This window comes from Aptenodytes forsteri, unplaced genomic scaffold (assembly GCF_000699145.1).
Source record: "Aptenodytes forsteri isolate BGI_AS27 unplaced genomic scaffold, ASM69914v1 Scaffold82, whole genome shotgun sequence".
In the NCBI taxonomy this organism is placed as follows: Eukaryota; Metazoa; Chordata; class Aves; order Sphenisciformes; family Spheniscidae; genus Aptenodytes; species Aptenodytes forsteri.
In genome coordinates this window covers 3,874,242-3,888,821 of record NW_008795490.1, presented here as the reverse complement: position 1 = coordinate 3,888,821, position 14,580 = coordinate 3,874,242, and the positions used below count along the sequence as shown (strand labels likewise).

At 42.2% G+C, this 14,580-nt stretch overlaps 1 protein-coding gene across 1 annotated transcript in view; it reads left to right on the top strand.

The window, feature by feature from the left end:
• The first annotated feature begins 683 nt into the window (after positions 1 to 683).
• The window catches only part of IPCEF1 (interaction protein for cytohesin exchange factors 1), a 43,596-nt gene continuing 29,699 nt past the window's right edge, over positions 684 to 14,580 (top strand). The window contains exons 1-3 of the mRNA XM_019472634.1: positions 684 to 707; positions 6,760 to 6,796; positions 7,474 to 7,643. Of these exons, the coding sequence (XP_019328179.1) occupies positions 684 to 707; positions 6,760 to 6,796; positions 7,474 to 7,643 (231 nt within the window). The remainder of the gene's footprint in view (positions 708 to 6,759; positions 6,797 to 7,473; positions 7,644 to 14,580) is intronic.

The window sequence follows — 14,580 nt, the reverse complement described above, 5'->3', positions numbered from 1 at the left end:
GTGTGTCTTTGGAAAATAAACCCTAGTGTCTACTGTTGAACTGCACAGATTTTGCTCTCCAGAATGGAAAATTGCAATTCATTGTAAAAGGGGTAGTCCAGTATGAGATCTCATCCTGTTCAGGAGAGCCGGCAGATTCCCAGTGTTTTCTGGGAATTCTAATTAGGTAATTACTCAGCTGAAGCAGAAATCAAATTCCTATAGATTTCTTTGAAGTAAAACCCAAAATGAACACCACCACCCCCCATTTTATTTATTTATTCTTGATGCATTTCCTAAAAAAAAAAACCCAAAACCCAAACCAAAAAAACCCAAACAAAAAACCCCACCCAACCCCAAAACCCAACCCAAACAAACAAAAAGCAACCCTCCAACCACATCCATGAGCTTTATTCTGTTTATTTCATAGAAAAGCTTGGATGGCTTTGAGTTAGTGTTCCTTATCACTGGTTGACTTCTAAATCAGTAAAATTAGTTCACATAACATAGCATAATCTTTGGAAAATGTCTTTTTTTTTTTTGAGGGGGTGGGTGGAGTGTGGAGGGTAATGGCAGGTCAAAGTGTATTAACAGATTTTTTTACTCCACTGCCAAGACTTAAGTTATATGAAAATATGATACAGAACTTAAGTAAACAAAACTTTCTCTTTTTACAGCTTTCCCGCTAAGCTTTGAAACCATTCATGGAAGCTGATGGCAACACTCTCGTAAGTATAATTGAAGTTATGCCAGAGCTACTGATCAGCTGAAGAGGTCATATGTTGGGGTTGTGTGCTTGTAATCATAGAAGACTGTGGACAACATCAATATCCAAACAAGATCTTGCTTATGGGCCAGACCAAGTGGTGAGACTGCCACAGGCTGTCCCAGTTCTGCTTTAAGGATGAAATGAAGTCATCTGTATGGGCCTGATGCCAGGGGTGCCCTCACTTCCAAGTCCTACCCCTCAATAGATGAGAAAGCAGTAACTTAGGATACATGAACTTAGCAAAGGATTTTCTTAGCCACATGTCTGTCTAACCCTTGAGAAGCTTAGATGAACTGTTGATCATAGCTGCCTTTGGTGCCTTCTCAGACTCACGCATTGTGGGTCGAACTTCATGAGATATGAAGTCTGGTCTTCAGTATTAGCCCAATGCCCCTGCTTTTACTTGTAGAACAATTTTTTTTCTTTCCCTTGAAACAGCCTCATACACCTGTTTCACCCCATTTTTTTCTCTTGGGGAGTTTGCAGGCTGCAAGCCCCTCAGTCTCTAGGCAGAAGCACCCCCTGGGGTGACGATCCTCGACTGTTCCTGGCAGCTCCCCAGAGGGATGCTGCCCACCCGAGTTTGGTTCCCAGACACAATTGCTCAAGGCCACCTATTTGGAATGGAGGCTGGAAACATGTAGCCCCCATGCTATATATTTGCCAATCCTTGCTGTCAGGCAAGGACAAGATAAGGGGAGCCACAAGGGTGTGGGCCCAAGGAAGCTCTAGCAGCTTCTAATGATTGTGATCAGCTGCCCCTGACCCAGGGTGCCTGGAGCCTTTGATGCAGCTCCCTCTGATTAGGGAGGGTCAAGCATCCTTTAACTGGTGCTCAGGAGGGACCTATCTAAGAGCCAGGCACAGAGCACAGCCAACAGACCCAGCAGTTTGTGCAGTGGGGTGTGAAGAAGGAGTGAAGTAAAGGGGCCTCAGTTGAAATTGTGCTGCTGTAACAGTCTTAGACATGGTGGTAACAGGGCAGTTTCCCCAATAGACATGGGAGCAGCTGTCTCTGCTAGGGCAAAGACTTCCACACAGACTGAGCTTCAGATGGCAGATGCAGCCTTCCAAGTCTCAGACTGCAGGAAGTGCCTGGGACCTCTCTCTGAGGCCAGGAGAGATGGCCCTTAGCCCTGCAGGAGGTGCGCTGTCTTGGAGGAGCTGTGCTGGCAAGTGGAGGAGATATGGGAGGAAGTGAGAAGGCTGTGCAGCATCAGAGAAAATGAAAGGGAGATAGACAGGCTCTTCTCTGAGACACAACAGCTTGAAGAACCTCAGTCCCCACCTGCAATGGAGAAGCAAGCAGTGTCTACCCCCACTATCAAAGTAAGCAAAACCTCTGGAGAAGGGGAAGGATGGAAGCTGATGACTTCTAGTACCAAGAGGAAGGCTCCTGCCCCACCTAAGAACTTGTAACTGCAAAATAGGTTGACTGCCCTCAAAATTGAAGAGAAGCCAGATGTGCCTACTCGCAAAGGACCTGGTTCACCTAACTGTAAACCATGCAAGGCTACCAGGAAGAAATGGTGAGTCATCACAATGGGTGATTCCCTGCTGTGGGTGACAGAGGCACCCATCTGTAGGCCTGACCGACCATCTAGAGAGGTTTGCTGCCTGGCAGGGGCCAGGATCCAGGATGTTGTGGAGGGACTGCCAAAGCCTGTCCAGCCCTCTGACTTCCACCCCCTACTGTTATTCCATGTGAGCACAAATGATACTGCTAGAGGAAACCAGTATATGCTGGGGGCCACCCAGCTGGAAAGCAGCTTTGCAGAAAAGGACCTGGGAGTCTTGGTGGACATCAAGTTGAACATGAGCCAGCAACGTGCCCTTGCTGCAACGAAGGCAAATAGTATCCTTGGCTGCATTAGACAAAGTATTGCCAGCAGGTCAAGAGAGGTGATCCTTCCCCTTTACTCAGTGCTGGTGAGGCCACACCTGGAGCACTGTGTCCAGTTCTGGGCTCCCCAGTACAAGAGAGACAGGCACATACTGGAGAGAGTCCAATGAAGGGCCACAAGGATGATTAAGGGACTGGAGCATCTAATATATGAGGAAAGACTGAGTGGGCTGGGACTGTTTAGCTTGGAGAACAGGCTCAGGGGGATCTTATTAATGCATGTAAATACCTGAAGGCAGGGTGCAAAGATGGTGGAGCCAGGTTTTTTTCAGCGGTGCCCAGTGACAGGACCAGAAGCAATGGGCACAAACTGAAACACAGGAGGTTCCCTCTGAACGTCAGGAAACACTTTTGTATTGTGAGGGTGACTGAGCACTGTCACAGGTTGTCCAGAGAGGCTGTGGGGTCTCCATCCTTGGAGATACTCAAAAGCTGTCTGGACATGGTCCTGGACAACTGGCTGTAGGTGGCCTTGCTTGAGTGGGAGGGTTGGACTAAATGACCTCCAGAAGTCCCTCCCAACCTCAACCATACTGTGATTCTGTGGAAAAATAGGATCTCTAAACTGACAGAAGTCTCTCACTGAAGTTGTCACTTCTCGTATGTTTTTGGTCATCGGTAGAGCCTGCCTGGCACAGAAGTGGCTGTGAACAACGCTCAGTTGTACAGCTCCCTTTGCAACTGGCTCATGGGTGTATTTGCCAAGTGGAGGAGTAATGGATAGCAAGCTTGAAGCCTGCATTGTCCTGCAGGATCACTAGCCCATCCTGTTCAGTCCTCAGGTCTCAGTAAACTGATGAGTAAACCAAAACCTACCAAAAAAGATTAAAAGCTACCCTGTATTGCCAGCCTTGCACAAAAATGATGACCTTCCTAAAGCTGCAAGTTAACTGTAACGTTTTGCATTTATTTCAGAGCTTTCTGAGGATTATTGCTCTCAGATTTTCCCTGGTAACAAGAAGAGCTAGAAATAGATCTGATTTCTTTGGCTTGTTTTTCAGTTGAACCTGTGATAATGAAATAAATAATTTGCCATCAGGAAATTGAGATTTACAGAGAAACATCCACCATTGCCAGAAGCATAGTAAAATCATGACATTTGGTTCAGTTTCAGGTTGTTCCAGTGACTATGTCTGGTAGTTACAGTACATTCACATCTGAAGCCGCTGTTATGCCCCTGGTCGGTACCATTGGTTTTACTGGCAATAACTCTGCCGTCCACAGTTTTCTCTTTTTTCTGCACTGGTGTTAATGTCTCCTACTAGGAGTGAAACTTGAAAGTATCTCTTAATCAATGTTCACCCAGGTTCACTGAAATGAAAGATTGTTGACTCTCATAAGCCAGTTTTCAGAGGTGGAAACTTTAATTTACTTCTTGAGGAAAGGTTTGCCACTGGAGACTTGCTAATGTGTTGTATTCTCATGGAAAACTGAATCCAAATCCTGCTGGTGAGGCATTTTATGAATTTTGTGGTAGATTCATTTAAATATAGGTTTTCTATTGGTTTAAGATATTTTTTTTCAGTTTTACTGAAAACTGTTTATTTCATAAAATATCTGTCTGACTCCAAACACTGGTGCTTTAGAGAAAGAGGTTGCTTTTGTTTGTTCATAAATCAACAAAATTTGGGAAGGCAATTTTGTGAATAACACTGGATTTCATTGCTGGGATTAGAGGTTTCTCTTGTGCAGAACAGAACAGATGTTTTTTATAAGATGATGCTGGGCTTCTGAACAGCACTAAAAACATTTAAAAGTTGCTGAATTCCAGGTTTAGGATCAATCTGTTGAAAATTTACTTCAGCTTTCAGGAATACTGGGAAAGAAAACCAGAAATGTATCTTAATTCAGGAAATCTCACTCAGCAATGATTTTATTACAGATTTATCATTGATTTTATCCAGGCAAACTAGATGCAGTGGTGGCTGGGGAAACTGCCCTTCCTTCCCCCGTTAATTTCCCAACTCCTCCCACAAAATATGAAGAGATGGGGATCCATCACCCCTGTCAACTTGCAGCAGGATACCATCGTTGCTGCTGAATAATAAATGCACATTTGTAAGTTCTTTTTGCTACCCCGAACTCTTACTAGGTAATCAGTGTTTTCCTTAGTCTGTTTATAAAGTGGACCCTAACAGATGATTTACATAATATGGATATTAACCCTTTCTTGACAGATGAGCCATAGACCATGTTATTTTGTGTTAGGCCATCAGTAAGGTTAGTGGAAAGATCTACTTCTTCCTCGGTTGTTTACGGAGAGCCACATCCTGTCTCAGTATTGCTGCTCTTGTTGTACAACTTTATGTTGGTTAAAGATGAAATGACCCCACTGTAGTATCATGGCAAAGATGTGACGTTGCCCCACTACATAGTTTTTGTGCAAGGAGAGCTGATTCCTATTTGTTTTTCTTAATATCACTTTGGGTAGCTCTAAAGGAAAGTAATTAGTGTGACTGCATGACCCATTGATTCACTGAGGCCATATATTGTTTCCACGTGTCCTAAATAGGGCGTTGCTTTCTTTGGAATGAAGACACAAAAGGTGGCCCATATAGGATGGGGAAATAGCGGAGCCTCCAATAGAGCCGCTGTGTTTTCTCATTGCTTTTCTTTGTCTGTTGTCATGGAGAATATTCTGAGAGAGAGAGAGGCAGTGGTAGAATTTAAAAGAAAAAAAAAAGAAAGAAAAAAAAAGGAAAAAATAATACGTGATGATTAAGCAGGAGTCTGGGATTATTCATTCCTGGTGAAGCCTCCCACAAATGAGTTGTTCAGGTCATCTCAAATAGGCACCAGATAAGTGCACAACTGCAGTATGCGGTTCTGCACTCTGTGATACATGCTACAAAGATCACTGGTTAGAGAAAGTTCTAGCACTTGTAAATACTCGTGGCAGTGGTCTCTTCTATTACTGTTTCCAGATGGTGTAGCTTTACTCCCCTTTAATTCGCCTGTGAGAAAAAGCCATCAAATCCTTCAAGAATGATATGAAATGGGGTTTTGTTTTCCTGAAAAGCCGGCTGGCTAGGCATAGGGGCTGCATTAGGGATGTTCACAGCGTAGCTCTGCAGCGGATCAGGTAGCTACCGGCTTTGCATAGCAACGTTGTGGCCAAGCATATTAAATCATACGTCACCTTATTCAGCATTTGTCATCTGGAGGCTTCAAAACCTTCCTAAAAATAGAAAAAGGTGAATGCTTTTGTTCCCATGCTCGAGATGGAAAGGTTGAGGCAAAGAGAAGTCAAGTGCTTTGTCCACAATCGCACAACCAACCAGCCTGTCTGGGGAGAATTTACTCCAAAAACCAGACTTTACCTTTCTAATGACCTCTTTCTTGGTCCGTGGTCTTCTGTTTTAGTTTCATTTTCTATGTGTTTGTGTGGGATGAAATATATAGACTGCAAATGAGTAAATATAAATCAATTGTGTTATTTTTGCAGTGACTAAAACTCTCATATATGGCATGGCAAACTTCTGGCATATTTATGTTTTATGGTTTGAATAATCTGCCAGGTTTGTGTGTGTGTGTGTTTGTTTGTTTTAAGAAAAATATTATGAAACTCTTACATAGGGGGAAATACATTCTCTGCACTAAATAAAAAAAAGAGAGGAGTGGAAAATCCAATTTTTTTTCTTTTTTTCAGGATTGCTTAGAATGAACTAAAGGACAATCAAACACCTGGCATGTATTTTTAATCTCCCCACGTTTGTAAATCTCCCTCGTGGAGCGTAACGAAGCATTAAAATGCTGGAGTTCTAACTTCTATTTTTTAACTTCTGAACACAGAATACAATTCAGGCAAACACATAGCAAAGTGGAAGCTGCCCGTGGGTGTGAAACAGGAAGCGCTAGTAGATAGACACATGTATAATAGAGTTACGTTTGCTCTTGCTTAACTAGATATACATCAATTTTAATTAACACGCTTTATGCTTCAGCTACTAACGTCCCTTCAGCAGTGAGTGGGTTATGCGTTTCCACCCTGCATATACCACCAGCATCACCACCACGTCCTTCTCTAGCTTCCCCCTCCCCTTTCTACACAAATGTTGCAACACAATCTGAAATTTCCTCTTTTCTTTCCTTCCTGCATTTCTTGCAGGTTCCCTTGCGTCAGAAGACAAAAAAGAAAAGTCAAGGTAATGAGAGATTGTTTTCTCTTTTCTCTTCTGGGTTCTTCTTTTGTTATTTTCTTAGTATGTCTTATTCTTGGGAGGGTGAGGATTTTATACTGCTACTCAGCTGGTGGAAGGCTGCTTTTTAACTCCACTGATTTTTGCACCGATTCTGAGAAAAATGACAACGGGCTGTTCCTTTGGACTAAATCCTTGTGGTATGTTAATTGAATCAAAGCTGGAAATCAGTGAGGTAGAATGAGCTGCATGCGCATACCCATACACACACACACACTAGCGTTTTTCATGTACTTGGCATAATAGTTTTCTCTAGCTGACTTAAATAGATGTATTCTTTTCAGTGCAGCTGTGTGAAGGGAAATATATGCATGCTTCTCTTAAAAGGATCAAAGGATGTAGTTTTAATTTACAAAAACTCATGTATGGTTACCTTAGCATTAATTAGTGTCTGTATTATCTGTAGCTTACTATTTTGTTTCTGCACATCAGAATGCCTTTCAAATGAATGTGTGTTACTCTCATAGCCATCATAAAACTGAACGACTTCTAAGGCTATTTTAAGATATGCTTGGACGACTCGCTGAGGTTACTAAGTAAGGTTGATATCTTTAATTGGCAGCAACATCTTTCCTGGTAATGCACTTTTAAATAAGCAGAACACTGTATTTTTAATGGCACAGGGTTCTTTATAATGAGCCGACGGAGGATATCGTGTAAAGAGCTGGGGCAAGCTGATTGCCAAGGATGGCTCTACAAAAAGAAGGAAAAAGGAGCTTTCATTGGCAACAAATGGAAAAAGTTCTGGTGTGTGCTGAAGGAGTCATCGCTGTATTGGTACAGCAGTCAGCTGGTGAGTACAGCGTCCATCCAGCTCTGGGTGGCGGGCAAGCAGCATCTGCTGGCACAGAGAGAAAGGGAGCTGGGCTCACAATTTAAATGCACCCTGGAGACGTACAAAAGACTGGGTTTATTTCTCAGCCCTGGCATTTCTTATAATCTGGGAAGTGTCTATGCAAATGTGAAACATGCAGAAAACTATGTGTTTTCTAGTTCAGTAAGTACTTGTGAAATGTTAACTTGCTGTCCGTTCTGCCCTTTAAAGAGCTGCTCTTTGCAGGCATTGGTGGCATTTGAATTTGGGAAAGGTTTTCCTGGGTTAGGCAGTTTGCAGACACTCACTATCAAGACTCAAAACAGGAATGCTTCTTCACTTCTAATTAGTTTAATTTTCAGAAGTCTCTCTCTTGCTCCTCTCTCCATCCCCTTCCACGCCGAGATTAATCAGTTTATTTGTTTGCTTTTTGGTTTGGGTTTTTTTTCCCCTCCTTTTTTTTCTTTCTTTTTTCCCCAGTTTGCACTGGTAGGGTTGCAGGTATGACCACTGTCAGTTGGTGATGTTTTTACTCCTCGTCTTGCTGATGTCTCATCCAGAGCATTGTAATTAAAGGTTCTCATGTTCTGTCGAATTTTAACTTCCTGCTCTGATGAGTCGATGCTAAAAGTCAAATCTGCAGGAGGACACAGTGCTTTGAATTCAAGGTCCAGCTTTCTGTTCAGAGGATGAGCTGTCCTCAGGACAGCCCGTATAGACAGCATTTCTCTTCCTGCTGATCCAGCCCAAATAGCCTACTCCACTTACAGTGCGAGTTTGAGATGAAGAACAGCAGGCCCTGAATTCCTGTAATCAACTGAAGAACTAGGAATTAAAAAATGAAAAAGGGTGGGTGGGCAGGAAGACATAGTGAGAAATCCAGAGTAACCCTTTTAATGAAAGGTTGTGGCCGAGTGCAAAGCAGCAATGAGTCCTAGGGAACAGCTGGCTTTACTCCAGGCTGTTTGCTACAGCTCGGCTTGATTGGGCAGAGATGGTGTCTTGCCCATCCTAGGAAGATTCAGACATAATTATTCTCTTCACTTTGCTCTCTTGCACTGCTACCTCTAAAAAAGCTCCTATCACATTCAAATGATGGACTGACAGAGCCCAGAATTGGGGTGTGCAGAGGATTAGGGGACGCCAGCCACAACATAGGTTGAAACTGAGCAGCTTCAGTGTGGAATTGTGGACGGGCATCAGGTTTCCTAAATGCAAATGGGCGGCTCTGGAAATCAACATCTCCCAGGCCCAGCAAAGGATGAAAGATTAAAGAAACCCTTATTAATTCTTAGACCATTTTAAGAATTTAAATTCAATCTGGATTGTTTCCACATGTTTATTTCTGTTGCAGTAATCCCCATTAAAAATCTTGCTGTTTCATTCAAGTTACAAATAAAATAGCTTAAACCATTAAAAAAAAAAAAAATCCTAAACAAAACTTTACTCATGTAAAGAGTATTTCACATTCTCCCTTCAGTTGTGGGTACAATGTTGGGTTTTTTTTAACAGAATAAAAACTTTGACCTTTCTTAAATGGCATTTAAAGATGGTATTAGCTATTCTTTTTTGGGGGAAAACTGAAAACAACTCTGCTGGTCTTGGGCTGTTGTTTTTTGTGGCGTTGTGGTAGTCTGATTTAGCTTCCTTTCAAGACCAAGTCAAATACATGCATGAGAGACAAAGAAAGAAAGAAAAGAAAAAAAAAAAAAGGTTTTGTTTTTCCAATGCTTGCAATATTTCTGCTTGAAAGATATGGCCTGGCAGGTATACTCATCAGTTGCATTAATACCCTGCAAACCCTTATTAGCATTGACTATTCTAAATCACTGCTTGGAGTTATACTTCTGGCCAAGCAGTGTTAAGAAAGGCGAGCTGGCTGGCTGACATGAAGTTGGGAGGCAATAAAATGAGGCAAGACTAGGCAAATTTTGCATTCCGGGAGGAGAAGGGTGGTGGGGGAGAGGAGGAAAGTCGTCCAGTTCCTTTACTTGTTGTGGCCTGGCTAAATTCCCCTCTCGTGATCCAGAGAAGCCATGGTCATGCTGATCCCAGTGCTACTAGACAGCACTTGCCATTTGGGTGAATTGATCCTTTTGGTTCATGCCTGCTCTCCTGCTGTCACTGATGACCCAAAATGAAGAAGGCTGAAGAACAGGTGGCAGCCTCATTCCAGTTTATTTCACATATTCTAAAGAGCTCATATGGCTTCAAAATACTGTGGGCTTATGTCAGCCCTGACTTCTCACCTATCACAGTTCTTGTAAACATGCTAGCTGGTAGCACCTCTTTGCTTTCAATTTCTGCTGACTTTTGCACACTATTTTGCATTAAAAACCTGAGGTTTCTTTGGACAACTTAAACTGCAACCTCTGCATGATTGTAGATTCAGGCAACGTTTGCAGAATGGCAGTAACTAGGGGGTGTGGGAAGGAGAGGAGGTGTCCTTTGCTAAGATCTGCTTATTTAAATTGATGAGACCAGAGCCATGCTCAGAGTCATATCTGAGATGAATCAGACCCGTTGTGTTTTCACAGATATTTTCACCTCTAGATTGATAAAGCAGAAGTAGCAGTGACATATTCACTGGCTTGCTTGATATTTCTTTTTACTGCTGTACCTGGCCTGGCTTTAATACTGTCTGCACTTCCAGTGCCTTCAGTGGAGTCAATCCTTGGTCCCAACGGGCCATCCAAGATGACGATCTTAAGTTCATAGTTGTGTTGAAAGAGGAGGAGTCCTGCTCCTCATGTGCCCGAGGCTTCCCGTGACAGGCCCTCTTCGGGGCTAAAGTGAAAGGTGGGTGGTGGTGGAGGAGCGGGGCTGAGGTCGAAGCAACCAGGGCACGCTGGCTGCCTGTAGCTCTGCCCAACCAGTTTCATTCCTGTGAGAAATGAGCGTGTTTTGTTCGCAGCTGTGTGGAAACCGCAGTCAACCAGACACTGGCAACTGTAGCATAGCAACAGGGTGCTGGACCTAACCTTTTTTTTCTAATGGAGATGGAGAAAATAGGGAGTGGGTGGGATTTGTACGGGAATGTGCGTTGTCCCGGATTTGGGTAGGTAACCTCAGCTGACATCGTGTTCTTGGTGAAGTCTGTCTTCAGGCGCCTCCAAAGCTCTGGATGTTTCTGTCGCTCTGATTTAATTTGCCTTCAAGCCCCTCTGGTTCTTGCACATGAGGCAGATTGGGGGAGGAGATATAGGACACTTGTGGTGACATTTGCAGACAGTAGCTCCTTCAATTCAATGTAAAATACGTTGTGAAAGCCACAGCTCAAAAGAAAAAATAATAAAATGTCGAGAAGGGTCAGCAACAGCTGATCAGACACCCCGAGAGTCAAGCTTCTCCTTCACTGAAAGCAAACCAGACCACACAGGCAAATCCAAATTAGCTTTTGACCAGCTAGCTGAGGTACTGGGAGTGGTGAAGTTAGGGCCCCAGTGGTCTCAGCAGACTTGGGTAGACTGCCCTGAAACCTCTTCCCACGTACGCTTGCTCTTTCTATAAAACATGGATACTACATGAGGCAGGTAAACTTTTGTTTGCAGCATGGATGCACCCCCATCCTGGGGAGGGGAAGCTGTTTGGACTAGGAAGAAACACAGAAGGGTTGGTTTTGCCATGGAAACACAGAAAATGTCAGAAAATGAATGTGAGCCGTCAGACTTTCTGGGTGCATTCAAGAACACCAGATTCCTTGGACAACTGCTTTTCGTTAGCGTTTAGTTCCCTCTTTCGAGTACTGCTCTCTGCAGGCAGCTGCCTTGAAGACAAGTGTTTAAAGAGGACAGTGTGTGATCCTGTCTGTCCCTTTAGCAGTTTTAGTTCCCATACTGAAATCCTGGAGGGAATCACTACTCCTGCATACGAAGAGGGGTAGAGGGAGAAGATCGTCACATATAATTCCAAGCTCCTGGCTCCTTGGGCTTGTTGCGACTATGTTGGATAGTGTTGGCTGGAAAGGGACAGAGGACTAAACGCCTCTGTCTTGTGGGCCTTTAGGATAGCTCGGCTGGTTTTCCAAGTAGAGTTGAAATACGGTTTTGCAGGATGTGTTAATGATGGTTGTCATGGGGATTCAGCTGAAAAGAAATATAAATATAAAATCAAAGGGTTTTAGGCTGTGATCTACTGTCACTATTTATCTTTGGGGTTTTTTTCCCCGTTCACTGCATTTAAATTGGTCCTCAATCCAATAGCTTTGTCAGGAGCTGTGTAATTGCAGTCTTTTAAAACAGAAACCTTTCACCTTTGAGTTATAGTTGCTGCTTACGTGAATGATAAGAAGTCATTGATGTTGGTTGACTGTGCCAAGGGCTTTGGGGACCTCTGGTCCAATATGTTACACAAATTTTTCACAGTCCTGTACGTTGCCTCACTGGTATACTTGGCAGAGAGAAAAAAGGCTAAAAAGGCTTGAGGACTTGAACTGCTCCTGGGTCTTCTGGGGACTGCGCTGAAACACTGTGATGAAGCCATCAGGAGTACCCTGAATGGCAGATTGGAGCTGTTCCACAATAACTAGATATTTTCAATTTACAGCACTATTTCTTAAAATCTTTCTGCATCATTACATTCACTTTAAATATTGAAAAAGGTCTATTAAATGATTTACTAAATCTCCTAAAGCCACAAAATTTAGACAACGTATTGAGGCAAGCTAAAAAGGACATTAGACTCTTTCATTGGATTCATGCATTACGTTTCATAAATGTTTGAATTTTTTTTGAGTGAAAAGCTTTTTCTGTGAAAAAGTGGTTACTTTCTTTTTTGCCCCAAGCATTTGCAGAGACTGTTATTATTGAAATGATTTTCCTACAATTGGGCATAGCAAAAAGTGCAGATTTATCTGTTAGGCTAACCTGCATAAAAACCACGAGAGATAACAGCTTATTCTTTTAAACATCCTGATTAAATAGGAAACAGGTCAAGGTTCTTTTGATCTGAGTTTTCTAGGGTTATTTTACAGCATTGCAATAAAATCTGAAGGACGTTTGAGTGAAATGTGTGAGTTAAATAATAGCATGCTTAAAGTCACATTAAAGATAACATTTCAGAGAAAAGAAAACATTTAGGACTTCTATACACTCTAATGTTTTAAAATGTCATTTTTATCCCACGAATGACTGAAAAGATGACTTCCACATGTTTTGTTCCTAGTGGTTATTTGGAATTCTATTTGCTGACTGTAATAACGCTTATAAGGTTTTACTGTTATGTTTTGTTTTCCTTTTTTCCTTCCTTTTTTCTGATAATTATGGAACTACATACCCATCAAAGCCCTGTTTTCTGTTACATAGATGGCACATCTGAGATGTGTACCAATAGTGCATTAAAAAAAAAAAAAGACATGTGGTTCCTAAAATTCACAGCATTATCCTCCTTCCTTTCACTCATACATAAATGAGCAAATGTGAAATCACTGACAGAATTCATATAAAGCCTGACTACATTGAACACAATCTTTCACCAACTGGAACATGCCAAATACTGCATAAGAACTCTGGAGATTTCTCTGTTGTAAAACTGGTAAATGTAAATTACTGAAATCAAAGCCTACAGACCTATTTCCATTAGCAATTTAGAGAGTATTCCTCTAATTTAGATACTCATTGGATATGTCAGTGGTTCAAGTCCAAGTTCCATCCCCACATGGGTGGAAGCACCCCAGGTGAGTGTCCCCACACTGGCTCACAGGATCCTGATAATTCAGTAGCCCAATACAAAATCTGAATGATCAAATATTTGTATAAAGTAAAACTGAATTGACAGCAGAGACAGTGACTTATCTAATGGCGTTGCGTGGACTTAATCTCCTCGTGAGTGTCTGTGCAGCACCCTAAGCAATTTATGGGATGCAGTCTAGACCAATGACTACTGCACCAATAGATGAAACTGGCTGAGCTGTGATTGCAGTCATAACATGTAAGGCCAACCCCCGCCTCCCCAAACCCTAGTCATCCACTCACCCACATGATGGTTTACCTAGCTCAGGCCATGGATTTATTGGTGTGTGAGTGAGAAGGTAGCTGGGTATATTCCTTTTTACAGGGTCTTTATTTTTTTTTTTTAAACTGGGCTTATCGATGGATGCTGCAGAGAAATAACTGGCATTGTATATGTTTCTCATCCAGCAATGTGTGTAATAATGGCTTTGATACCCCATGAACTGCTTTTTTGAAGTTGGTCTCTGGTGTTCTTAGACTGGTCTTGGGAAACAAACAGGAATTTCAGTGTTCTTGCTGCACTCATTCTAGTAAGTGACCACTCTTTTTGGTACAGAACCGCAGGATAGTACATCCTCTATCTTTAGTGCAATGCAGCCCATGAATAGAGCTCCTCCTTTACTCACCCCTTCTCATTTGCTCATCCCTATATACTTAGTGTACTACGGATCTGGGATGAAAATACTAGCTCAAGGTCTAACTGATTGAAATATACATAAAAAAACCAAACCACCTTTTAAAAAGTCTTGTTACTTTTTTTCTTTAGTTAATTGTTATTTTTTCTCAATGAGATTAGTCTCACTAAATTCCAACTTGTGGAATGGAAACAAAAGCTCCCCAAGCCAGGCTCTAAACAAGTTTGACACGTACAAATATAATCAGAGATAGTTAAGAACCCACAGCTGCAAATAAGCACATTTCTGTACAAATGAAGTCACGTTGCATCTTGTTACTTTTTTTCTTTAGTTAATTGTTATTTTTTCTCAATGAGATTAGTCTCACTAAATTCCAACTTGTGGAATGGAAACAAAAGCTCCCCAAGCCAGGCTCTAAACAAGTTTGACACGTACAAATATAATCAGAGATAGTTAAGAACCCACAGCTGCAAATAAGCACATTTCTGTACAAATGAAGTCACGTTGCAAAATCAAGATTTTTTTTTTTTTTTTTTTGCTTTTTCCTGGAGC